Source organism: Eretmochelys imbricata, chromosome 11, assembly GCF_965152235.1.
Source record: "Eretmochelys imbricata isolate rEreImb1 chromosome 11, rEreImb1.hap1, whole genome shotgun sequence".
Lineage (NCBI taxonomy): Eukaryota > Metazoa > Chordata > Testudines > Cheloniidae > Eretmochelys > Eretmochelys imbricata.
The window spans coordinates 40,435,663-40,459,266 of record NC_135582.1 but is presented as its reverse complement, the minus strand read 5'-3'; the positions used below and the strand labels follow the sequence as shown (position 1 = coordinate 40,459,266).

General features: G+C 37.4%; 1 protein-coding gene across 8 annotated transcripts in view; it reads left to right on the top strand.

Moving 5' to 3' along the window:
• Nucleotides 1-23,604, top strand: part of SLC25A12 (solute carrier family 25 member 12) — a 68,994-nt gene that overhangs the window by 5,614 nt on the left and 39,776 nt on the right. For 5 of the 8 annotated variants that reach the window (XM_077829957.1, XM_077829949.1, XM_077829955.1 and 2 more), the window contains 3 exons: nucleotides 7,046-7,188; nucleotides 12,958-13,073; nucleotides 22,460-22,599. In XM_077829957.1, the coding sequence (XP_077686083.1) occupies nucleotides 7,046-7,188; nucleotides 12,958-13,073; nucleotides 22,460-22,599 (399 nt within the window). Of the gene's footprint in view, nucleotides 1-1,947; nucleotides 5,935-7,045; nucleotides 7,189-12,957; nucleotides 13,074-22,459; nucleotides 22,600-23,604 lie in introns of all 8 variants that reach the window. The other 3 variants (XM_077829952.1, XM_077829951.1, XM_077829953.1) reach the window with 1 other exon arrangement.

Genomic DNA, 23,604 nt, shown 5'->3' with positions numbered 1-23,604 from the left:
ATGCAGTCCCTGGCCCCAAAACTTTGCAGTCTAAGACAAGACACAAGTAGATGTAACAAACAAATAGGAGATGATTGATATAGATAATAATTATAGGTTTGGAGTCATTTAAAGTTGTTTGTTTTTTTTAATTATAAGGGATAAATATAAATGTTAGCTTTTAACCATGTCACTGTTGATAATTTTAACAGCAGTATACATCTACTATTCTTCTTATTCCACAGTCCCAAACAATTCCTACACTTTCTCTGGAGCCAAAAGCCTTGCCTTCCTCTTTCTCAGATTTTGAAACCCCCAGCTTCTCTGATAACTTCTGTTATGGTTGGTCACGACAAAAATATATTTTCAGTACAAAAAGCTATGAAACATTGAAGACTAAAAATGTGGACCACAGCTTAAAGTACAGGTCAAAAGAACATCCTATCATGTAAATTAATTGTAAAGATGGGATATCTCAGTATTCATCTCTCTTTGAAATGTACTATGAATGGTGGAGGAACAAGCAAATGGCCTTATGTTAATTTATATAGCTAAGTACCCGTGATGGACCTCTTTCAAAGTCATCCTATAACCTTTTTGTTCTCTGAGGAATTCCAACTTGTCAAAAGACATGAAATTTTATAAAAGATCCTGGGTCGTGATTCTGTCATCTCGGATCTGCTTAAGCTTCATCAGGGGAAGTTTGAGTTGCAACACTGAGATCCCAGTTATTCTAGTACTCCCTGAATATGATATTTGTACATTGGAGTATGACCTATGAACTGAATTCTAAAGGAACTCTTTGCAACTACAAAGCTCACCATCTCTACGAGAAAACCTGGATTTGTGCTGGAAATGGCCCAACCTGATGATCACTTTAGATAAGCTATTACCAGCAGGACAGTGGGGTGGGAGGAGGTATTGTTTCATATTCTCTGTGTATATATAAAGTCTGCTGCAGTTTCCACGGTATGCATCCGATGAAGTGAACTGTAGCTCACGAAAGCTCATGCTCAAATAAATTGGTTAGTCTCTAAGGTGCCACAAGTACTCCTTTTCTTTTTGCGAATACAGACTAACACGGCTGTTACTCTGAAACGTTTCATCTCTACTACGAATCTGAACCTCAAGAATTGAACTCATGTCTGTATATATATTAATCTTTTTACCATACTTCCCTCTGTTTTTTAATAAATTTTAGTTTAGTTAATAAGAATTGGCTGTGGTGTGTATTTGAGTAGAATCTGAAGCATTCATTAACCTGGGAGGTAATGTGTCTGATCCTTTGGGACTGGTAGAACCTTTTCTTTTATATGATGAAATAAGATTTACAGAAATGTTCATCATATTTGACGTGGGTCCGTGGATGGAGGCCTGAGGCTGGATCACTTAAAGGGAACTGCGTTGTTTGGACTTCTGAGTAACCAATAAGATAATAAAGAACGTCTTTTATGCTGGCTTGGCGAATCTAAATATTGGAATATCCAGCAGCTTTTTGGGGTTTGGCTGCCCCATTCTTTGCAGTTCACCCTAATTGAGTGACCATAGCAAGCTCCCCACTAGGATCCTGGTCACAGTGGTGTAGTCGTTCTTGGATACACATTACCACAGGTTAATCGGGTTTTTGGATCACAACCACACACTTGTCAAAATTTAATTTTGATATTGGGAGAGTTAAAAATCAGTTACAGTGAGTGACCCATGATCAAGATGCCTGACGGAAAATGCCTGGAAGTATTGTGCTTACAGAGAGGGTTGTATTTTAAGCAAAAGGCCCCAGAGCAGGAACTGGAAGATCTGTTAATTGCCAGTGATAAGGAAGCAGATCCAGCAAAAATGCTTGCAGTGAGAAACCTGCAGCTAGAACTTGTACAAAAGCAAAAAATAGCTAATATGGAAGGAGAAGCTGCTGAAAGAGAGTGCCTGTGTTTTGAACATGAACAAAGAATGGCATATATTTGATTGCAGGAACTAGAAGCTAAGGCAGAAGTGAACAGACTTAAGCTCCATCTCAAGAGAATAAAGGAACAACAGGAACTGTATCATCCTGGAAAGCCAACTCCTCTCAACTGTGAAGACGGGGATAGAATCTATCCAGTTTGTAACAGTGTTGGTGTGTTGTTTGACTCTAAACAGTTGAGTATGTGTAAACAAATTTACCCCACCACTGCCACCTTTTATGTAAATAATTTTACTCTGACCTCGGGTGAAGGTAACCCCATAACTTGTGCAGAGAATGTAAATGTCAATCGTAAAAGCTGTTTAGGGCAAATTACAGCTAACATTACTCTTGTTAAAACAGATTTTGTCAAAGAAGAAGATTATTTACCAAATTAGCGAATGCATATTGTAATCCTCTATGAGTTTACTGTAAGTATGCCTTTAGCCAGAATCCATCTTGAATGGAATGGTGTTAAACATGAAGTTATAGCTGGTGGAAAGAAGTTATTGCCTAAGGATCTTTTGATTGGGGATGATATTAAAACTTTGTTCAGTCAAGTTGATGACATAAACCAGTCACAGGAAAGAAATAATCCTGAACCTGTGTCTACTAGGGGCAAGGATTTGTCTATGGAAGGTTTCTCCAAATGTTTATATGAGGCAGATAGCTGTTTATCTGTGCAAAGAAGCAGTGCATATGTGGAAAAAATTCCTATTTGTCTGTCTGGTATCTCAGGAGTGAATCTAACATTAGATAAGGCTCAGGAAGATGTTTCTCTAGAAAAAATTAAAGTTGGTGATTAGGTTAAAGCCCTAATTGAGGAAGAAAAGGGTAATATTTTTATGGGTGATGGGAATGTTGGCTAATAAAGTTTGGGAAAGTAAGCCTGACCCAGGTAAAAGTGATGTGCTTAAAATAGCTCAGTGTAATAAGACACTATTTGTAGAAAACAGCAGCTTATATGATAAGGGAGGGAAAGGCAAAGAAAGTTTAGATGACCATAGGCAGCCCTCTGAGCTGATAGCTTTGTCTAATCAGCAGTTTGGGAAGGCAAGATTAGTGGAACATGAGTATCCCTACACCTTACCTGTTACCAGTGTGGAGAATTGTGACAGTGAAGGAAATGTTTCTGAGTCTGTGAGGGGTAATGACTTGCCTATGAAGGGAGCTATCCCAGTCTCCAAGCAATTGTCTGTGAACAGCCATGTGTGCTGGGACAAAAGAAAAGATATGCCAAGCTGTTTGTCTGTTAAAGGGGAATGTTTCTCCAGCTCTTTTCTGTCTGTAAAGCAGACAGTAGAAGCCTGTCAGCCTGTGATGGTTGAAAATTTATCAGTTGACCCAGAGTTGATTCTGGATACAACTAAAGCCCAAGAAGGAAATGTTCCTGAATTTGTGTCTTCTAGGGATGCTTTTGTAACTAGGTTGTATCCAGTTAATGTCATAAATCGCTCCCAGAGACCAAGTGATTCTGGTGCTTCTATTTTGCCTGTTGCTAGTATGTTGCTGAGTAAAGATATGACAGCCTTGTCTGATCAGGGTGATATAGCCAGGGCACAAGGAAAGCATGAAAGTAATCTGACTATGTTACCCACAAACATTATTTTAAAATGGAAAGGGAATCTTAAGAAGGTTTTGCAAGGATGTTTGCCTGAGTTTACAGTGTGGAAACTTGTAACAAGGAAGAGAATGCTTCTAATCTTGTGACTATGAAGTCTAGCAGTTTACCTGAAAGGGCGTTTTGTGAAAATCTTTCTGAGGGGACAGAGATGATTCTGGATTTAAGTGAAACCCAGAAAGTCTGTTGTTGCTCAGGAAAATGTTCCTTTAGAGCAAGCCCTAGGTGAAAAGGCTAAGGGCAGAATTCTGTGAAAAATGGGTTGTTGCTTAGAAAGATTCCTGAAGAGAAATCTTCAGGGTAGTTTTTACAAACAGTTCACTGCAACTGATGGGTGTGGAATTGATTTGGTAGAGTTAACTCAGGATGAATCACTGGATAGAGAAAGCAACAATTTGTTTGGGAGACTTGTTCCAGTTCCTAACTGCCAGATTCTTTCCGAGTTATATAGATCCACTGACTTTGATTTAGAAAGGCCCAGTGTGGATAGCTTTGAAAAGATTTCAAATGCAATAAAAATTTTTAGGGAATTTAAACAGCCCTATAAGCTTAACCAGCTTGTTGGGGAGACAATGTTGTTGATTCTTTAAGTAAGCAGTCTGTGACTCAGATACTGAGGAAAGATCTGGTTACTGGATTACAAGGATGCAGGGGAGAGCAGGCAAACTCTTGTCTCCAGATATTTTGGATATGACTTGTAGTCTCTTAGTGGACTTGACATCTGATTCCATGTGGAAGCAGAGTTTGGTAATGGAAAGACAAAAGAGTATAACATGCTAGTGAAAATTGATGGTATCTCTTTAAGATAGAGTGCAGCCTTGGAATTGGTAAAGCTTGAAGATTTGAAAACTAGTAAACAAGCTAAGGTCTGTGTTAATGCAAATGACCAGACTGACGGGGATGGGGGGGGAGAAAGACTTGCCCATAGCCATTAGCAAAGATGATGCACCCAGCCAGCCAATGGATTCTGTTACACAAAAGAGTTCAGATTTTGACCCTAGTGGATAGTGAAGAAAGGAAGGATTAAACCTTGCAAATAAAAGCCACAGGTTAACCCTAAAATACCAAAACCTCAAGGAATTGGTTAAACTGAAAGCCTATGTTAAGGAAGACCTGAGGTCAAGAAAAAGCTACAAAGATTCAAAAGGGATATTGAACAAGCTGACCTAAAGAATGATTTGTCTAAACCAAAGGCTTGGCATGACAAAAATAATTGTAAATGTACACATGATAGAACTGATGTTAATGTTATTGCTAATGGTTGTAACTAATTTGTTGCTGATACAAAGAACTGTAAAAATGTACAATGTGCATGGTCTTTTGGAAAAGCTCTTGAACATGTTAAGAGTGGTACATAATAGAAACCTTTATGATTATGCTGTTTGGTTCAACAAGAACACACTTTGTGTTTAAAAAGCCTAATAATGTTGAGGCTTCACAGCTAATGCATAGGTATATTTCTAAAACTTTCCACAGCAGAAAAACCATGACAAGCTTGAACTGCTGTGCTCAAAGGGAAACTGGGGTACAACACCTCACAGCCTTCAGGGCTGAATACCAGAGTAAGTGCTCTCTGAAGAACATTAATGGATATGTTAATTTAACACATAGACCAAACCCTGGAATCACTAAAGTGTTTCACAAAGTATGGGCTAAGTTTTTGGCTGGGGCCAAAGCAAGCATCGATACTTTGGCCTTACAAAAAATTCAATGTAAACACAGCTCATATCAATGTTGGAAGATCCTTAAGGTGTACCCAGGAGCTCTAATTTCGCCCTTCCACACCAGACTAACGTTGGGGGTGTGACGCATGGCTAGAAAGGGTTAAACATCCTGAAAAATAAATAACCCTCAAAAGACATGTAAGGAGCTAATGTTTGTGTATTTACATATGTATAAGTAGGGTGGACAATGTAATTAATAGTCCCTGTCTATGCTGTATTCTGATAATTCAGAGGTCAAAAGAACATCCTATCATGTAAATGAATTGTAACATGGGATATCTCAGTATTCATCTCTCTTTGAAACGTACTGTGAATGGTGGAGGAACAAGCAAATGGCCTTACATTAATTTGTATAGCTAAGTACCCGTGATGGACCTCCTTCAAAGTCATCCTAATTACCTTTTATTCTCTGAGGAATTCCAACTTGTCAAAAGACATGAAATTTTATAAAAGATCCTTGGGTCGTGATTCTGTCATCTTGGATCTGCTTATGCTTCATTAGGGGATGTTTGAGTCGCAACACTGAGATCCCAGTTATTCTAGTACTCCCTGAATATGATATTTGTACATTGGAGTATGACCTATGAACTGAATTCTAAAGGAACTCTTTTCAACTACAAAGCTCACCATCTCTACTACGAATCTGAACCTCAAGAATTGAACTCATGTCTGTATGTATATTAATCTTTTTACTGTATGTCTCTCTCTCTTGTTTTTTAAATAAATTTTAGTTTAGTTAATAAGAATTGGCTGTAGTGTGCATTTGGGTAGAATCTGAAACATTCATTAACCTGGGAGGTAATGTGTCTGATCCTTTGGGATTGGTAGAACCTTTTCTTTCAAATGATGAAATAAGATTTACAGAAATATTCATCATATTTGACGTGGGTCCGTGGATGGAGGCCTGAGGCTGGATCATTTTAAGGGAACTGTGTGGTTTGGACTTCTCAGTAACCAATAAGGTAATAAAGAAGCTGGTTTGGTGAATCTAAGTTTTGGAATATCCAGCAGCTTTTTGGGGTTTGGCTGCCCCATTCTTTGCAGTTCACCCTAATTGAGTGACCATAGCAAGCTCCCCACTATGACCCCGGTCACAAATACCCAAAAGTCTGAAAACTGTTATATTATGAGCAAGTGTAGTATCACTTTTTAATATCTAATGCTTCTGTAGGAATAGCGGTAGGCCCTACATCCTGCCTTTGCAAGGGGATGGGATGAGACTAGACTAGGTATGCTCTGCCTCAGGTTACTGTAGTCCTAAAACCAGGCATTTCCTCTCCTTTTTTTCTTCAAGAAGTTCTAGAATTATAATAATTAAAGGGATAATGTCAAGTTTGTTAATGTGCCCTGAAAAATGGGTAAACAGTGAGGTGGCAAAATTTGCAGATGGTATGAAACTATTCAAAATAGCTAAGTCCAAAGCAGACTGCACAGAGTTACAAAGGGATCTCACAACACTGGGTGACTGGGCAACAAAATGGCAGATGAAATTTTGTTGATAAATGCAAAGTAATGCACTTTGGAAAACATCATCTCAACTATACATACAAAATGATGGGGTCTAAATTAGCTGTTAACACTCAAGAAAGAGATGTTGGAGTCATTGTGGATCGTTCTCTGAAAATATCCACTCAATGTGCAGCAGCAGTCAACAAAGCAAACAGAATGTTGGGAATCATTAAGAAAGGGATAGATAATAAGACAGAAAATATCGTATCAATTCAGTAGCTGCTAACCTAATCATCCAAATTATGTTATTTTGTTTTCTCTCTTTTTCTTTAGTATGCCACTGTTGAGAAAGATGGAGAGCATTACATGACACCAGGAGATTTTGTACAGAGATACCTAGGACTCTACACAGACCCAAATTATAATCCTAAAACAGTGCAACTGTTGGCGGGAGTAGCAGATCAAACAAAGGATGGGTGAGAACTTTGCTTTCCTTTAAAAGCGTATAATTGGCAAATGATTTAATATGTCTTCTGGTTACTTTATTGCCTTCTAAAACAATACCTTACTATTTGTGTTGAGCTGTATGAGCTTGTTTGTTTACCTAAATAATGAGATTTTTCTCAAATTCAGTAGATAATTTTGTTTCAGATTAGTGAGAATATAGAGTATAACAATTTTTAAGGTGCTTTAACTGCGGGGTTAACATAGTATTTAGGTTATTAATGTCGGGCTTAGCCAGAGGCCATTGTGTATGCCTAACAGAATAGCTACATTTTTGGTTAAAATAAGTACACCCATTTTTTCATGACTGCCTTGAAGAAGTTCATTCTCAATTTATTCAGGTCCATGATCAGCAACTGTAGAGTCTTTAGCAGGGGCGGGCAAACTACGGCCCACAGGCCACATCTGGCCAGCCAGCCATTTTAATCCGGCCCTCGAGCTCCCGCTGGGGAGCAGAGTCTGGGACTTGCCCCGTTCCAGCCGGGGAGCAGGTCGGGGGCCACTCCACGTGGCTCCCGGAAGCAGCAGCATGGCCCCCTTCTGGTTCTTATGCGTAGGGGCAACCAGGGGCCTCCACTCTGTATGCTTTCCCCACCCCAAGTGCAGCCCCTGCAGCTCCCATTGGCTGGGAACCAATGGACGGGGCAGCGTGCAGAGCCACCTGGCCATGCCTCTGTGTAGGAGCCAGAGAGGGACATGCCGCTGCTTCTGGGAGCCACTTGAGTTAAGTGCCACCCAGAGCCCTTCCCCATGCTCCAAGCCCCTGCCCCAGCCCTGATCCCCTTCCCGTCTTCCGAATCCCTTGATTCCAGTCCAGAGCACCCTCCTGCACCCCAATCCCCTCATCCCCAGCCCCACCCCTGAGCCCGCACCCCCAGCCAGAGCCTTCCCCCCCATTCCCGCACCCCAACCCCCACCCCATCCCAGAGGACCCTCCCTCACCGTGAACTCCTCATTTCTGGTCCCACCCCAGAGCTCTCACTCCCTCCTGCACCCCAACTCCAATTTTGTGAGCATTCATGGCCCACCATGCAATTTCTATTCCCAGATGTGGCCCTTGGGCCAAAAAGTTTGCCCACCCCCGGTCTTCAGTATCCATAATTAAACACAGCTTGGAAAAATAAAAAAGATGTCATGCATGTTCTGTAGTGTGTGGTCTTTATAATACCTCACTGCCACCATTCACATACAGATCAAACCACTGAGAACCTCTTGGCAAGAGAGACACCAAACACTTTTTATTTAGGAAGAAAAGTATAACCTAATCAAGATAAGGTTATACTGCACAGAGTTTTTAAATCATTGCTTATGAACAGTAGTCCTTGTTTATAAATTGCTCTCTGAAACTATTTTACAAAATGCCCAGTCTTAAGATGTATGTTATTTTTTTAACCGACTCTGTTCCAAAGTAGCCTTGCCTTCTTGCTCTTTTCCATTGCTGCATGTAGGCATTCCGGTTTGGCATTGTATTGTAGCAAGAAGCATAGATGTTGTTAAAGTGGAGCCAAGAGGTTAAGAAGCATCAGAGCAGAGGTCAAAAATACCATCAGAGAGGAGTGGGCATTTGGTAGAGAAGAGATGGAAGGCTGCTATTAACATAGAATACAATCTGTTTTTCATAGATAAATTTCATTTATTTGAAATTGAAAGCCTCTTATTTTCCTTGGTTCTGTAAGTGTAAATCTGACCCTGGATGGTATTCAGATGGCTTTTGTTTTCCTTTATTGTAGTATTTTAGAACATTTTATTTTATATTTCAAGGACCCTGATCAAGAAGGTTTGGTATCTTCACTTGATAACTAAAATTATCGTTCTATGAAATGCATATAATTTGTGTTAAATAGCAAAGATAGAATTTACTCTGTTATATAGTTACATAATGTTTGTTAAATAAGGTTGCAACATTTCTCCTTGGACTTTTAGGAGGTATTTGATAACCCAAAAAAGTTACATTACTGTCTCTAACATATGGATGTAATGGGATGTATCACCAGCAATATGGCTGAATATACGTATCTTTTTGAAATCATGATCAGTAAACAAGCAAATCTGTCATATTTTGCTTTCTCCCGCAGCTGTTCGTCATCTTTTAGAAGTGTGTTTATTTGAAGAGTGGTTTTATAAAAGGACTTTTTGTACAGTTAGGAGTCAAGAGTGTCTTTCACTTCTTATAGCAGACCCTCCGACTGAGAAATTGCTGGTTTTCTACCACTTTCTGTTTTGTGTGTAGCTTTTTGTTTGGACACTATTGTTCAGAGCGAGATCAGTGTATTCATGCAGGTGATAAAATATGATGAAATAATGTGTAACTTACTATCCAGAGTTTGGATTTTTACAGAGACAGAAGAAGTTGGAAGGCAGCCAAGGTATTTGAGCATTAACTTGTCCAGATTTAGCTTGCCTTCTCAGTTTTTGAGCATTTCTTTGCTCATTGGCTAATGGTAATTTTAGCACCCTCCATGAGTAACGGCCAATATTTCCAGCCTTATATGCCTATTGTGAAAAAGCAAAACCTCCACCACTTGATGCAATAAATGTAGTTTACATCTACTGATCATGAAATCCGCTGCTTAAAATTCAGAAGAGCAAGTACTTATAACATCTTATTATTCCACCTTCACTAGTGTTTGGGTTTTTGTAGTTGAGAGCTTTCATATCAAAACATTCTCAAAATATGAATAGGACTAGTAAAATATGGTTTATATCTTGATTGGTATTTACAAATTAATGCAGTATTCTCTAATTTTCTATTCACTTACGGTTTCATTTTTATGAGGCTTGAGCCTGCTCTCCAGAATATGACAATCTACACCTTGGAAAAAGAGCTCACTGGTTAATTTTTACAAATTACAGAGTGAAGCATGCTGCATATTAGAGGGCAAAAATTACACCTTTACCCCGATATAACGGGACCCAATATAACACAAATTCGGATATAACGCGGTAAAGCAGCGCTCCGGGGGGGAGGGGCTGCGCACTCCGGTGGATCAAAGCAAGTTTATAACGCGATTTCATCTATAAGGCGGTAAGATTTTTTGGCTCCCGAGGACCGCATTATATCGGGGTAGAGGTGTATCTCTAAAATCTATTTTAGATTATTTAACAGGATAGAAAAATGTGATTAAAATAATCTTGATTGCATAAAACTAATCTTTTTTCAAATTTACTAGTAGGCATTTTAACTTTCTTTTTTAATGCTTTCTTTAATACCTCTTTCTCTTCCACTCACAATTTAAGCAATTAATGTTGTGTGCTTGAGATTCTTAGTTGACTGGGTCTAGAAAAGTGTTTCTTTTCTCTTGTTGCTATCATCCAAAATTGGTGGGAGATAGGAACTCAGAGTTGGATTTATTTAGGAGTCATGGGTTCAGATCCTAAAAGAGTCACAAATGAAAATGCATTTGGTTTTGTCCTAGTTTCTAGTTCTGATTCAGATGCAGAATACTGTTTAATCTGATCAGTAGTCTCAGTTCAGGAAAACGCATAACTAAAATAGGATTTCCCTAGGCTAAGATGGAGTTCCATTTTCAGAATTATGTGAGACAATTCACAGAGCACCAGACTGCTGCATGCTTTGTGTCAAAGCATTATTTCCTCACAGTTAAGAACACAAAATTAATCTAGAAATAAATGTGATCAGGGAACAGAAAAAATAAGGATATGATTCTATATCATATTTGCTTGTGAGGGATGTTTGAAATAGTAACTTGGTGTTATAAATAACTTTTTGTTCAAAAGTAGAAGTTATTAGAAAAATAGGATGATGTGAATTGCAACTTAAATGTGAAGTTTTAGTTGTACAATTAAAAATAAAATGACTATGCATTATATGCAAATAACTGATGATGTGATGGGGAACTATTATTGTGTGATCTGGAATACAAAATATTTGGACACTCAGTTGTCTGAAACTGCGCCTTCTGGAATCTTCAGATCTATATTTATCTCTAGTCAGGATTTTCTCATGTGAAAGATTTATTCTGTCCCTATATGGTAACATCATCAGGTTTATCCCTGAATTTTTTTTTCCAGAAGCATAGTCTTTTGTAGCCTTCATTGTGAGTCTTAGCATCTTATACCAAATTTCAGTCTTAGATAACTGTATTATTTCTAGAGGTAGTTTCATTTATAACATTATTAATTACTTTAGTCTACAACTAAATTGTAATAATACATTACGCTTTTCAGAGGATCTAAAATTGCTTTACAATGTTTCGGTAGGTATTAATGTACCTTTTGTGTACACACACACAGAGCTGAAGCGACTACCCATAGTCACACTGCAGATCAATTGCAAAACCTGGGAATAGAACCAAGGTCTTCTGAATAGCCATTAACTAGTCTGCCCCTAAAAATTAAGTTCTCAAGTTTTAAGTAACTCAAGAAGGATTAATAATCCTAGAAAAAATGGTCAAGAATAACCAAAAAGTTTATGACAGTTCTGGAAAAAGATGGAGTATTTGGGTACCTGTTTGCTTTAGGTGCACCTTAGAAAGGCTTTTGTAAAAATAGTTGTTCTGTCCTTTAGTTTGATACGTTTGTCATTTTTCTGGGATTGAACTCAGCAGCAGCAGTGTTTGGCTTTCTTGGTAGAGGGCTCCTTTTCCAAAATCATCACCTTGTGGAAGAAACTCATTTTTGTAAATTGTTAGACTGGTGGTCTATGATAGAAATGTCAAAGTTGAGATTTTTTCTGTTTAGTGGCCCATAATGTTTCTAGAGTCTAGTTCAGTGGGAATATGGAAAGTAAAGGATCTTGTTATAAGGATCTATATTTTGGTTAGTGTGTGTATAAGGGCTAGATGAACTAATGGCTACTATGGCCTAATCCACTAAACTGTTTCATAAAATATGCATCTGTTCAACTGGGGTCTTCAGACATGAACAGTCCCAGTGCAAAATAACTGCTATGAACTGAGTTCATCCTTTAGCACTGAGAGTACTGGAAGGCTATATTTTGTAAATTGAGATCAATAAATATTTTTTTGAGACTTCTTACCTTGACAATCTGCAAAAATGTTATGCATGTTTTTTTATTGCTATAGATGCAGTTCATTTTTGTGGTTTAAACTTATTTTGGAGATTACAATGAAATAAAAAAATACCTAATTGATGTTAAAATAAAGTAGATAAAGAAATTCATGATGGAATGTGAATAAAATGGGCTTCGTGTTATACTGCAACTATTTTTCTAGACACCTGCTAATCTGAAATTCAGAACTGTAGCAGTTATACGCGTTTTGCTTGCTTAATTTGAAGAGTAGTGTATTATTTCAGTGTTCTTAAAAGAATTTCAAGGTTTGTTTATATTCTGCATTTTGCGAGGAAAATCTCATTTTTATCTGTATGTTGGTTCATAAAAAATCCAACTTTTTCTGGTACAGCATGTATATTAGCAGTGGCAACCCTCCAAATTTCATTTCAGCAGAAATGCTTTGTTACTTCACACTTTGTAAATCCAAGTAGAACAGCACTTGAAAAATAATTATGAAGTATTAAATACTAGGCTCACACTGAGAGTTGTGTCCACGGATCTGAATGCAATTGGAAACTGAGTCACAGGGGTTGTGACTTCCCTAAGGCGACACAGCACATTTGTTCCCATTTTTAACATAGAATCGGTTTTCTTGTCACCTGTTCTTAATCACTGGATTGTGAAGCCTTCCAAATTATCAAACCCCAACCTTTATGGCCCTTGTGAATATCTTTTAAAGCCTTTAACTTCTGTTTTTCCTTTGTAGGTTGATCTCCTATCAAGAATTTTTGGCATTTGAGTCAGTTTTGTGTACTCCAGATGCAATGTTCATTGTTGCTTTTCAGTTGTTTGACAAGAGTGGCAATGGAGAAGTGACATTTGGTAAGAATACTCTCAGAAAGCATTTTAACAGATTAAGGTCAATAGTATCGATAGCAAGAATGGCCAAGACTCCCTGGAAATCTAACCGGAAATACGTATAGTTCTGCACATACAGTACTGATTTCCTAAAAGGGTATCTATAGGTAAAATTTGTTTTCATTTTTTCAAAGTGTTGGTTAGAACACAAGCGTAAGAAATCCAAAAATGTAATTACTATACTTTGTTGAATCATTGACTCTTACACATTCCTAAAATAGGTGGTGCAAAACTTGCTTGTGCAGGACCGTCCTGTAACATAGTGAACCATGGGTACTAATTCCTTCATTCCTGAAGGGATTTTTTTAAGAAGTTCAGGATCTCCAGGTACCACCTTTGGAGAACTGTTACTACATTTATTGAGAAGATAATAGGGGTTGCAGGTAGAAATGAAGATGTTCTAATTCATGTTTTAGAAATCCCAATTTAATTTTCCTGTTTTAAGGACAAATTCTACTCTATCTTATATGGGTACAACTCCTGAGCTGAACCCATGTAAGTAAGAGTGGAATTTGGCTTTTAGACTTTTTTATTGTTACAGTCTAATTTTTATCACTGAGTAAGAACTGAACAGGATTCTGTAGGTGAAAGAGTTTCATTTTATCATGTTACTGAATAGGTAAAAGCTTACTGATTATAATAAATTGTAGATTTGTTATTTAATGTTAAGCTAAAATGTATATTTAGATTAGAAAACATTTAATGCTGAGAATTTTAATACATGGAGTGCGAAATGTTAATTTTATCCAAAAGAATAAAGCTTTCAATAAAGATAATGCAGTTTATGCTTGGATTTGTAGCCACTTACTGTCTGTACCAGTAATTTCTGAAAATTTTTGCACCAATTTTTGAGGTAGTGGTGAAACTCAAATCATGCACGAGCCTTTTTCTGAAAAAATATATATAGTATTGCTTGAATCATTACTCGTATACAGTGACATGATTAACAAACAGGGCAAAATATTAAGCACTCAGGGGCTGCCACATCCTAAAGAGAAATAATATGTAAGAACTTTATAAAAAGAAACAGTAAATTCAGGTACTAGCTAGCAGTCAAACTGACAAAGCAATCCATTACATTAATTCTCACCAAAAAAGTGATGATGCCCCGATTTCTCACAAATGTACATGAACATAGTCAAGTTGAAACAGCTGGTTCAAAAAATGAGTTAAAAGTAATGTCACGGAGTACATATGCCCTTGTGTCCCTCTGTGCTGATTTTGGTGGTTTTATGGTCAGAGCTTCCTACTGTTAAATTGTGTTTTCCCTCTTCTGTGGCTGTATTAGAGGATCACAAAACAAGGGAAACTGACTAAACACAAAGTGGTGTCAAATGCACAAGGCAATCTCTAAAAATAGATACAAATTTGTCCTCTTTCAATTATTATAAGGTTAGTTGTAAAAATACAACTAAAACCAATCTTTCAGATAGAATTGTGATTTTTAAGTTGATATTCCTTTTAATATCAGAGTGGTGTAGGGAAGTTTTATACTACTGTCCCCAGTTCATTACTTTTACAAAATATGCCATAGTGCAATTACTTGTATATTTTATAGTTAGTGGCGTACTGTGAAATGTTTTAATTTCTTTATAATATATGTTTTGTGATGTGGTACCCCTGACTTCCTGTTGCTTCTTGCTTGGCAGTTTCCCTTGGCAATTTTCCTACATGCAAAATAGCATACATAACCACCTTCACAGGGTTATTATAAGTGTGTAGAGTATGGGGGAAATATAAAGCACAATATAATTTCATATGAAATACTGACATTTGCTAATCAGCAATTGGTCTCAGATCACTTTTGTGAGTTAAGGAGATGCCTCTGTATTGGTTTATTTCTGGGCTCCCCCCCCCGCCCCATTACATATGTATCAGACAGTAGGTTAGCTTCATATGAGTGCAGGAGACCATTTCAGTTATGTCAAATTAGGAAACTCTCCAAAGACCTCACGAGATGAGATCATGGTGAAGTGTGATATTTCCATTTTGGATCTTTGCTTCAAAGAATCTTACAAGATATTTACTCCTTGTGGGGTGAGGGGAGAAGGCCAGTTTTTTTCGATTTGTAATTTTTGACCTTAGCCAATCAGTGCGAATAAACAAAGGTATTACCCATTGCTTGACTTAAAATACAGACACTTAATAGTGGCATATTGTGTATATTAATCTGTGTAGTGTACAAGGTTCTGTGCATGTATATCATGTCCCGTATGTATAAATATTTTTAATGTAGAGAATTATTAGAAATTATACCGAAATGGAATAGAGCTAGCCAACTAGCGCGCACAATTGGTAGACAGTTGTAGATCTGGAACTGTGGTTACATTTCAAACACACAACAAGTAGTTTCTTTCACTCTGATTTTTTTTTCTTCCCCTTAGGCTTGACCCTGCATATATACCCATGACAAATGTGGCCATCTTGGCTTCTTGCTGGTTTTTTTGCCCTCTTTCTGTCACTTTTCTACTTTTACTAGCTCTTTATAAAATGTTTATATTCTACTCCCAATGAGTAACTTGTTTGTTAAATTATGTGTAAAGCTTTTACACAGAAACACCTAAAATCTCATAGAGGTCAAGGTTAACTTTATATTTATATGGAAACTTTTTGTCGGAAAGATTGATCCATTATCAGTGGATAACATATGTGAGATTATACATTACTGAGAATTATCTAAAATCTAAAGTTTATTGAAATAAAAGAAAAGGGGGGTGGAATGGTTAGCAGTCAATACCTAGTTGAACAAGTAACAACTTCATTTAACAGGTTTCAGAGTGGTAGCCGAGTTAGTCTGTATCAGCAGAAAGAACGAGGAGTACTTGTGGCACCTTGAGACTAACAAATTTATTTGAGCATAAGCTTTCGTGGGCTAAAGCCCACTGTGTTCAAATAAATTTGTTTGTCTCTAAGGTGCCACAAGTACTCCTCGTTCTTTCAACCTCATTTAAACCATTCATTCCTGTTTCAATCTTGGCTATAATAGAAAGAAAACAATTTTTGAGAAAGGGATTTAGCATCCCTGAATAATAAACATGCTAAGGATTTGTGAAATCACAGTTCACCTTTAGAATACTTTCAAGTCAGGACTTTTCCTAATCAGGTAATTCTAAGACCCTGATTATTTTTTTAAACCTTCATTGATGAAGGTAAGTAACTGTCTACTTCATTGATGATAAACCTTCTTAACTTGAAAGAAGTATTTAAAATAAGATATAAAACAAATGCTACAAAGCTGAGAGAATTTACAGATTTTTTTTCTATACATTTTTAGTTGAACTGAAATTGGGTTAGAGCAAATGTTCGTATTGGGTAGTTTTTGCTTTTCAGCTCTGTTTTCTGAGATAACTCAAAGAGCTGTGCCTTTGCTTGATGCTAAGCAGATAATCCCCATCTTGTGGGGTAAAAGTGACTGGAACCTGGGATTGCCAAGACTGCTTAAAATTTCTCTAGAAGTAGGTATTTGACTGGAAATGAAAGGATTCTTCTTGAACTGTCAACTGGGTAAACTTTAAACTGATCTGGATTGTGTCACTTAACTGGTGTGTACAAGTCCAAGCACTTTCTTCCAATTTTGCACCTTCTCATGCAGAGGCTAGAAGGACAGCCATTCTCATGGAATGTTTCAGAGACTGATTTTTAATAAAATACCTGAGCTAACTTAAAATCTTGTAGCTCTGAAGAGCAGAAGAACAGATAAAATAACGAAACTGTATATTGTTTTACAGTTTTCCTGTTCATGATTTCCCTGTGTTCAGTTTTCAAATTCTTTTGGAGCAAGTTGGAAGGTATTTGGATACTTGAACGCTGACTAATGCAAGGCATTTAAATATTGCTGCTCAGAGCAAAAAAAAGACTATCTCCTAATCTCTTAAGAAAGCATTTACAAAAGCTCTGTCTATACTATTATAAATGGATGGGATTATTAACAAATTTCTAATTTTAAACCAGTAAATTTACTCCAACAAATGTAACACATTACTCCTTGGGAAAGAGAGGGTTAAATCTTCCTTAAAATTGAGAAACAGTAGCGGTTTTGAGAGTGTTGGAGGATGGGGAGGGGCTGAGGAAGCGTGAGTGAGAGGTAGTTGAAAATACTTCAGTAGCGGTAAACACCCATTTTTTCATGGTTTGTATGTATAAGAACATCTTCTGTATTTTCCACAGTATGCATCCGATGAAGTGAGCTGTAGCTCACGAAAGCTTATGCTCAAACAAATTGGTTAGTCTCGAAGGTGCCACAAGTACTCCTTTTCTTTTTGCGAATACAGACTAACACGGCTGTTACTCTGAAGCCTTTCAGTCTAACTGTTTACTTCCTATTTTGCTAACCCCCAACGCTCAAAAATCATGAGTCAGGCTCTAAAACTAATTCATGAGATTGGATAAAAAAACCCCAAACTTTAAATACAATACACCTTCATGTTAAACTTAGCGTACATTTATTACCTTACCTGAGGTTGGTTTCTGTTTAACGTGGTATCATAGGTACATGCAGTGAATATGGGAACATGATGTATGCATCAATGCATTTTAGTTATTTATGATAATTCCAGGAGTTCCTGTGAAATTAGAAATGGCACCCTTCCTTTCTTTGGTCCTTCCACATGTTTTTCTGTTTAATCTTCTATCCCACTACCCTTTCTCCTCTCCAATCTCACAACTAGAACCACTCAACATAATCTGTTATCGATATTCAGTTTTAATAGTAAATAGTTTAAAGTCCAGGGACAGTGTTAATTTACAGAACAAGAGCTCAGCAGCGCAGGAAGCAGTGACTTGTACGTGTTTATTTGCACAAAAATGATTAATTCATTACCTTTGTACTTTGGCCACTATTAATGATGGTCCTGACCTTTTAAATAGGAATAGAAATATATTTCCATTCATTTTAGTTCCTTTTTATTCACCTCATGCATCATCCTCTTCCCACTCTCCCACCTCAGCACTAGCAGGCGTACTGCTGCACTTGTTACACTTGGGGTATGGCTATACAGTAGATGGGAGGGTGCTTCCCAGAACGGGTAGATAGACGCGTGCTAGCTGCTCCTGAGTGATTATACTAAAAATAACAGTGTGGCCACAGGCAGCAATGGCAGCAGCTGGGGTGGCTTACTCATGCTGCTGAAGCCGTACAGCTATTTTTAGTATGGTAGTGCATCTGCTGAAGCCGTACAGCTATTTTTAGTATGGTAGTGCATGGCTGTCTACCTGAACTGGGAAGCCGCCTCCCAGTTGCTGTGTAGATATACCATTGGATTCCTTCTTCTGTTATTCCCTAACACACCACTTGCGCAAGGGAGCTTTTCAGACAGTCTTCTGTTTTTTATGTTATTTGCAAATAACAGCAGGTTTTTGTTTTGATTTTTGTTTTGTATCCTGAAGGTGGAAGTGAATGAAATTAGCTTTTTGCAGAAATAGCAAAAGATCATAGCAACACTTTAGAAGTGCATTGCTTACATTAGTGTTTAGACTTTAAGTGATGGGGACCATAAAAGAACCTGGATACACAGATTAAAATCTCACTTAACCCCCCTACCCCAACATTGACGTGCTTATGCTCATATAGCTTATCTGTGGAATGGATTTTGCCTGTAACTTTAGTGTGACCTTTTGCTTCGTGAGAGATGATAGGGAGTTACAAACTCTGCTATGCAGGCTGGCAGAGTGTAGAACTTCTATGAAATCTCAACTGTGGTTTTTGTGTGGGCTGTATTGGAGGCCTCACAAACTATAAGCATTGCCTATATAAAGTGATGAACTTGTACTTACAGTGAGCTTAAAGTTTCAGGCTCACTTACAAGCTTTAATATTCCCAGATCTTAAATTTTGGGAGAGTTTAGAAAGAGAAGAGAGAACTCAGAACCCAGGGTTCCCAGCCAGGATCACTTAAAAGGCTGCTTTGATTCTGTGCACTATCCAATGTATCCAGAAAAGTTGAGACAAAGTTGATAACCCCATCTCATGGACATCTTACAGAATGACTCCCTTCTCCTTGTTCCAAGGAAATGTCTTCAATTTTTGATGAAATGTAATTCATTTGAAGTGTTTTTCAATTTAAAGTACAAGCATTTTGTGTAAGACTTCTTATAGTAGCTATCACCCAAGGGCCAAAAGAAAATGAGTACTTGTGACACCTTAGAGACTAACAAATTTATTTGAGCATAAGCTTTTGTGAGCTACAGCTCACTTCATCGGATGCAACTGTAGCTCACGAAAGCTTATGCTCAAATAAATTTGTTAGTCTCTAAGGTGCCACAAGTACTCATTTTCTTTTTGCGGATACAGACTAACACGGCTGCTACTCTGAAACCTGTCATTACCCAAGGACCAAGACGTCCAACTGCCAGTTTTGCCTCTGTGCTTACCCTCGTGTTAAATTGTTGGTGAGGGCTGCTGCCTTTCCTTTTTTTAATGTATGAGCAATAGCATAGTCTGAGTCCTGAAGTTTACATTCTGCCGAAAACATTTGAAATGCCAAAAATCTGCAGGCTGATCCTAAATTGGTGATGCAACATAGAATTTCCATTGTGTGCATTTCCAGTGGCCTTAGCCATAACTAGAATGTGCTAACTTCCATTCTATCCTAAATTGCTGTACAGTTCAGCTTGTTTAGCCCTCTGCTCAGTGGAAAGCCAAGATTAAAAGATAAGGGCTGTTGGAGATTGTCATGATGTAGGTGCAATGTTAGAGCTACATGGAGCAATTTACATTATTCCTGTTTGCAGCTGATATTCATATTTGTTCACAGTTTAAAAAAATACAGTACAGTATATAAAAGTAAAACAAATATATAAATAGAATACTTTCAGCACTATAGCTCAGATCAAAAGGATTGAGTAGCACTGTTACGATTCTGCGGTAACATAGTCTGTTCCCCCCTTCTGGGTGGGTGGGTTAGGGGGATGATGATTGAGCTCATTTGCACCTGTGTTCTGTTTGGGTTCTTATGCCATGCTCCTCATCTTTGTATCTGCGTGCCTGGAACTCAGATTGGTATTTAGCCTCTTCCCTTGAAATTGAATGTTGTCTGAAAAGGATCTTCTTTTGGAGAAAATTTACTGCGCCTCACAGGTGCTGACTTTGGCCCTATCTTCAAAATATTTGAAGGTGATTGGACAAAATCTGGTGTGCAAAGCCTTCAAAGAAATGCTGTTCAGATACAGCTATAATTTGCTTTAAATGGTCAGGTGGAAAATTTCTGTGGCAGTCATGTAAACATTTTGTCTAAGCACTTGCCTTTAATTTGGAGGTAGTGCACTGGAATGCTGGAGCTATGGGTTTGTATGTGACTTTAGGATTATAACTCCTGGGGCTGATGGTAGATTGGATGCATCACAGGGCTGTGCTCTGGCCATGTCATTTGTGTGGCAGCCCACATCCAAGCTGCATCATGGAGCTACATTGATATCTGCCTTGGAGGAGAGTATCTGTCCAGCAAAAGGTAATTCTACCACAGAAAGATTAGCAAAGACTGGGAAGAGACTTCAGTAAATAAGCAGCATGGATTGATGGGGACAATGAAAAACTTCTATCAGATTGTAATCAAATCGTGTTTTTTACAATTTTTTTTTTAAGTTTAGTGAATTGCTATCTGATCTCTTTCTTATTTGAATGGTTCTATCAGATATGAACTACTTGCAGTTTATCTTGATAATTTGCTGACATCTGTCTCGGGAAATAAAAGGAGTACACGTACCTTAACATTAGCCAATTTTATCAATTTCTGTTGTTATAAATACTCTGTCAGCTTGAACGTAGAAATATAAGTTCCTGCACCTGCTGTGATAGAACAGAGTAAAGAGAAAAATTAGAGCATGGGACAGTGTGACAAATATGCTGGTGGACATCACTTCATTCATAGTCACCAGAGTATGACCATACTTTTGAAATCTCCCTTGCAACTATAATGTGAGGCAAATGATATAACCAAAAACCCAATCTTGTACATTAGTGAATTGATCTGGAACTCTGACCCCTTCCATAGATTTCCATTCGTCCCTCTTTCTTTCCTTCTCACAATGATTTCTCATACACTGAACCAATAAAGCCTCTACAATCATGGAGTAGCATTGATTCATGTAAAGAAGGCAGCTATAGAACTGAAAAGCATATACTTTAAAACATGAACAAACCAGCTGATCGCTTAATGTAAAGAAGGGAACAGATTTCCATCAAAGAAAGAGTCTGTGATGGAAAAATGGACGGAAGATATTGCAGTCCACATCTGTGAATTTCCGCTTAGAAACAGAGTAGATAACTGCTCATAGGGTAAGAGTCCTCTAGTACTATTGATAAATGTAAACTCAAACAATGTTAAATATGCTAGCTAAGTTGTTAACAGAAAAGAGTCCTGTCTTAAAGAAAATATTTTAGCATTTCTCTTTTAACTTAAGCTCTGTGGTGGGCTTTTAAATTAGTTTAGTTTCACAAGGAAATTTAGAATTGATTTAAAATTTTTGAGCTGAATTTAGAAAATTATGTGCTGGTCTAGTTTGCATGTGTCCAATTTGTGTGAACAAATGTCCAGTTGTGTCCCATTGGCCATTTGCATACACATACCAGACTTGTATGCACATAATACCCCATCTAATTTTTCTGTATCGGGCTTTGTATATGCTATAGGTTGATTGGTTGTACAGTACACACAATATAATTCCATACCCTAAAATGTGTTTTTTTCCCTCTCTACTTCATTTAAAAGGTGACATCTTTAATTTCACTTACCTTAAAACATTTTAATAACTGAGACTACCAATCATGTTTTATAGGGTTTAATTTCTGTGTCAGGGCCATATTTTATGACACTATCAGAAGCTTTTAATAAGGTGCTTTCTGCTGAGCTAATGATATGCTTTAGGTGGCATTTCTTATGCCTATCTTCAATAGACATATTCAGGCTAGTGTGAATGTAATAATCAAGTTTCAATCAAACCATACTTAGTATGACAAATATTGCATTAGACAGTGATGCAGGTATTCATGTTTTTGATAAAAGGCTTAATTTGACTCCTTGCAGAAATGGGGAATTACTATTGATTTCTGTATCAGAGTACAAAATAGCAACTATTTATAGTGCTACAAGAGAAATTGCTTCTTAATTAAAATTAAATATGAAATTATTAATTCCATGGCTTTACATAGTAATGTACAATTTTGGGTATTAAATTCTGTAGTAAATGTGTTCTTGCACGTGGCTCTGAATATATAACTTAGAAATTACTCTAAAGTGACCAGACTACAACACTTTCTAAATGGCCTTATAAAACTGCTTATTTTCTACCAGGAACATTTAGGCAGGGGTGAATTATTTTATCCTACAACTCATTTGCTTTTTTTCCCCTCCCAAGAAAATGTCAAAGAAATTTTTGGACAGACCATTATTCATCATCAAATCCCTTTTAATTGGGATTGTGAGTTTATTCGACTGCATTTTGGACATAACAGGAAGAAGAACCTTACCTACTCGGAGTTTACACAGTTTCTGCAGGTCAGTTATTTATTTTTCTTTCTGTGCATAATTGGCCGTCAGCTCTGTCATTTGTGCTGTATTAATGCCATTATAAATTAGTTTTATTACATGGTGGTGAGAAATTTGTTGTCCAGATAGACTAATCAGAACAGAGCTAAACTATCACTGTACCATACAGATTATGTAATAAGATCACATACAGTGCATTAGACTTGGGTCCACCAGCCTGTTGGAGGGCAGGATTAATTTTGTTTCTAAAACATCCCCTCATTGATGAGTGTGGGTGTCTGGTCCTGCTCCCGTTGGAGTTCAGTGGCAAAACTGATTTCAATGGGAAAAGGATTGGGACCTGAATATCTCCACTGGCTGTTACTCCATAGCTTCCCTTGATACTTTGTTGTATTGATTAATTTTTCATTTAGCTTCATAAAGTTTTTCCTATTACATTTCCCCATAATATACACTACTGCACCTCAGAAGTTTAAGACCCTTGTGCCAAACTTGCAGTAAGCCAGAAGTCTTCCTTTCAAAGGTTTGCTGAAGAATCCTGTGGGGAGAGGACTTTAAAAGTATTCACTCCCAGAACCATATTTCACATTAGAGGAGAAAAAGGAGTTGTCAGCTAAGAGAAAAGGAAGGAAGGAGAATGTGGACAGCTGTGCATTGTAATTAAGGGGAAAAGATTTTGCAAATTTATGTAGGTAATTGAATTCTATATAATTTGAAATGATCAACTCGTATTATATTTTTGTTGTGGTTTCTGGCTTTTAGGCCTAAAGAAAATTAAAATTTCATAACTGACGTAATTCCTCGGCTGGCCTGTGAAATTAAATTGCTTTGTTTTTGGAAATAATTGCAGGAAAGTACAGGGTGTTGAATTAGATTGGTTATATGGCTTGTAATGATAGTTTAGGATATAGATACTGAGGGCATTCTACAAAATAAAGAGTTTGGTTAGATAGGTTCTAAAGTCCATGGTGTGTATGGAAGAAATGCAGTAAAATTGTGGGAGGTAAGCAGAAG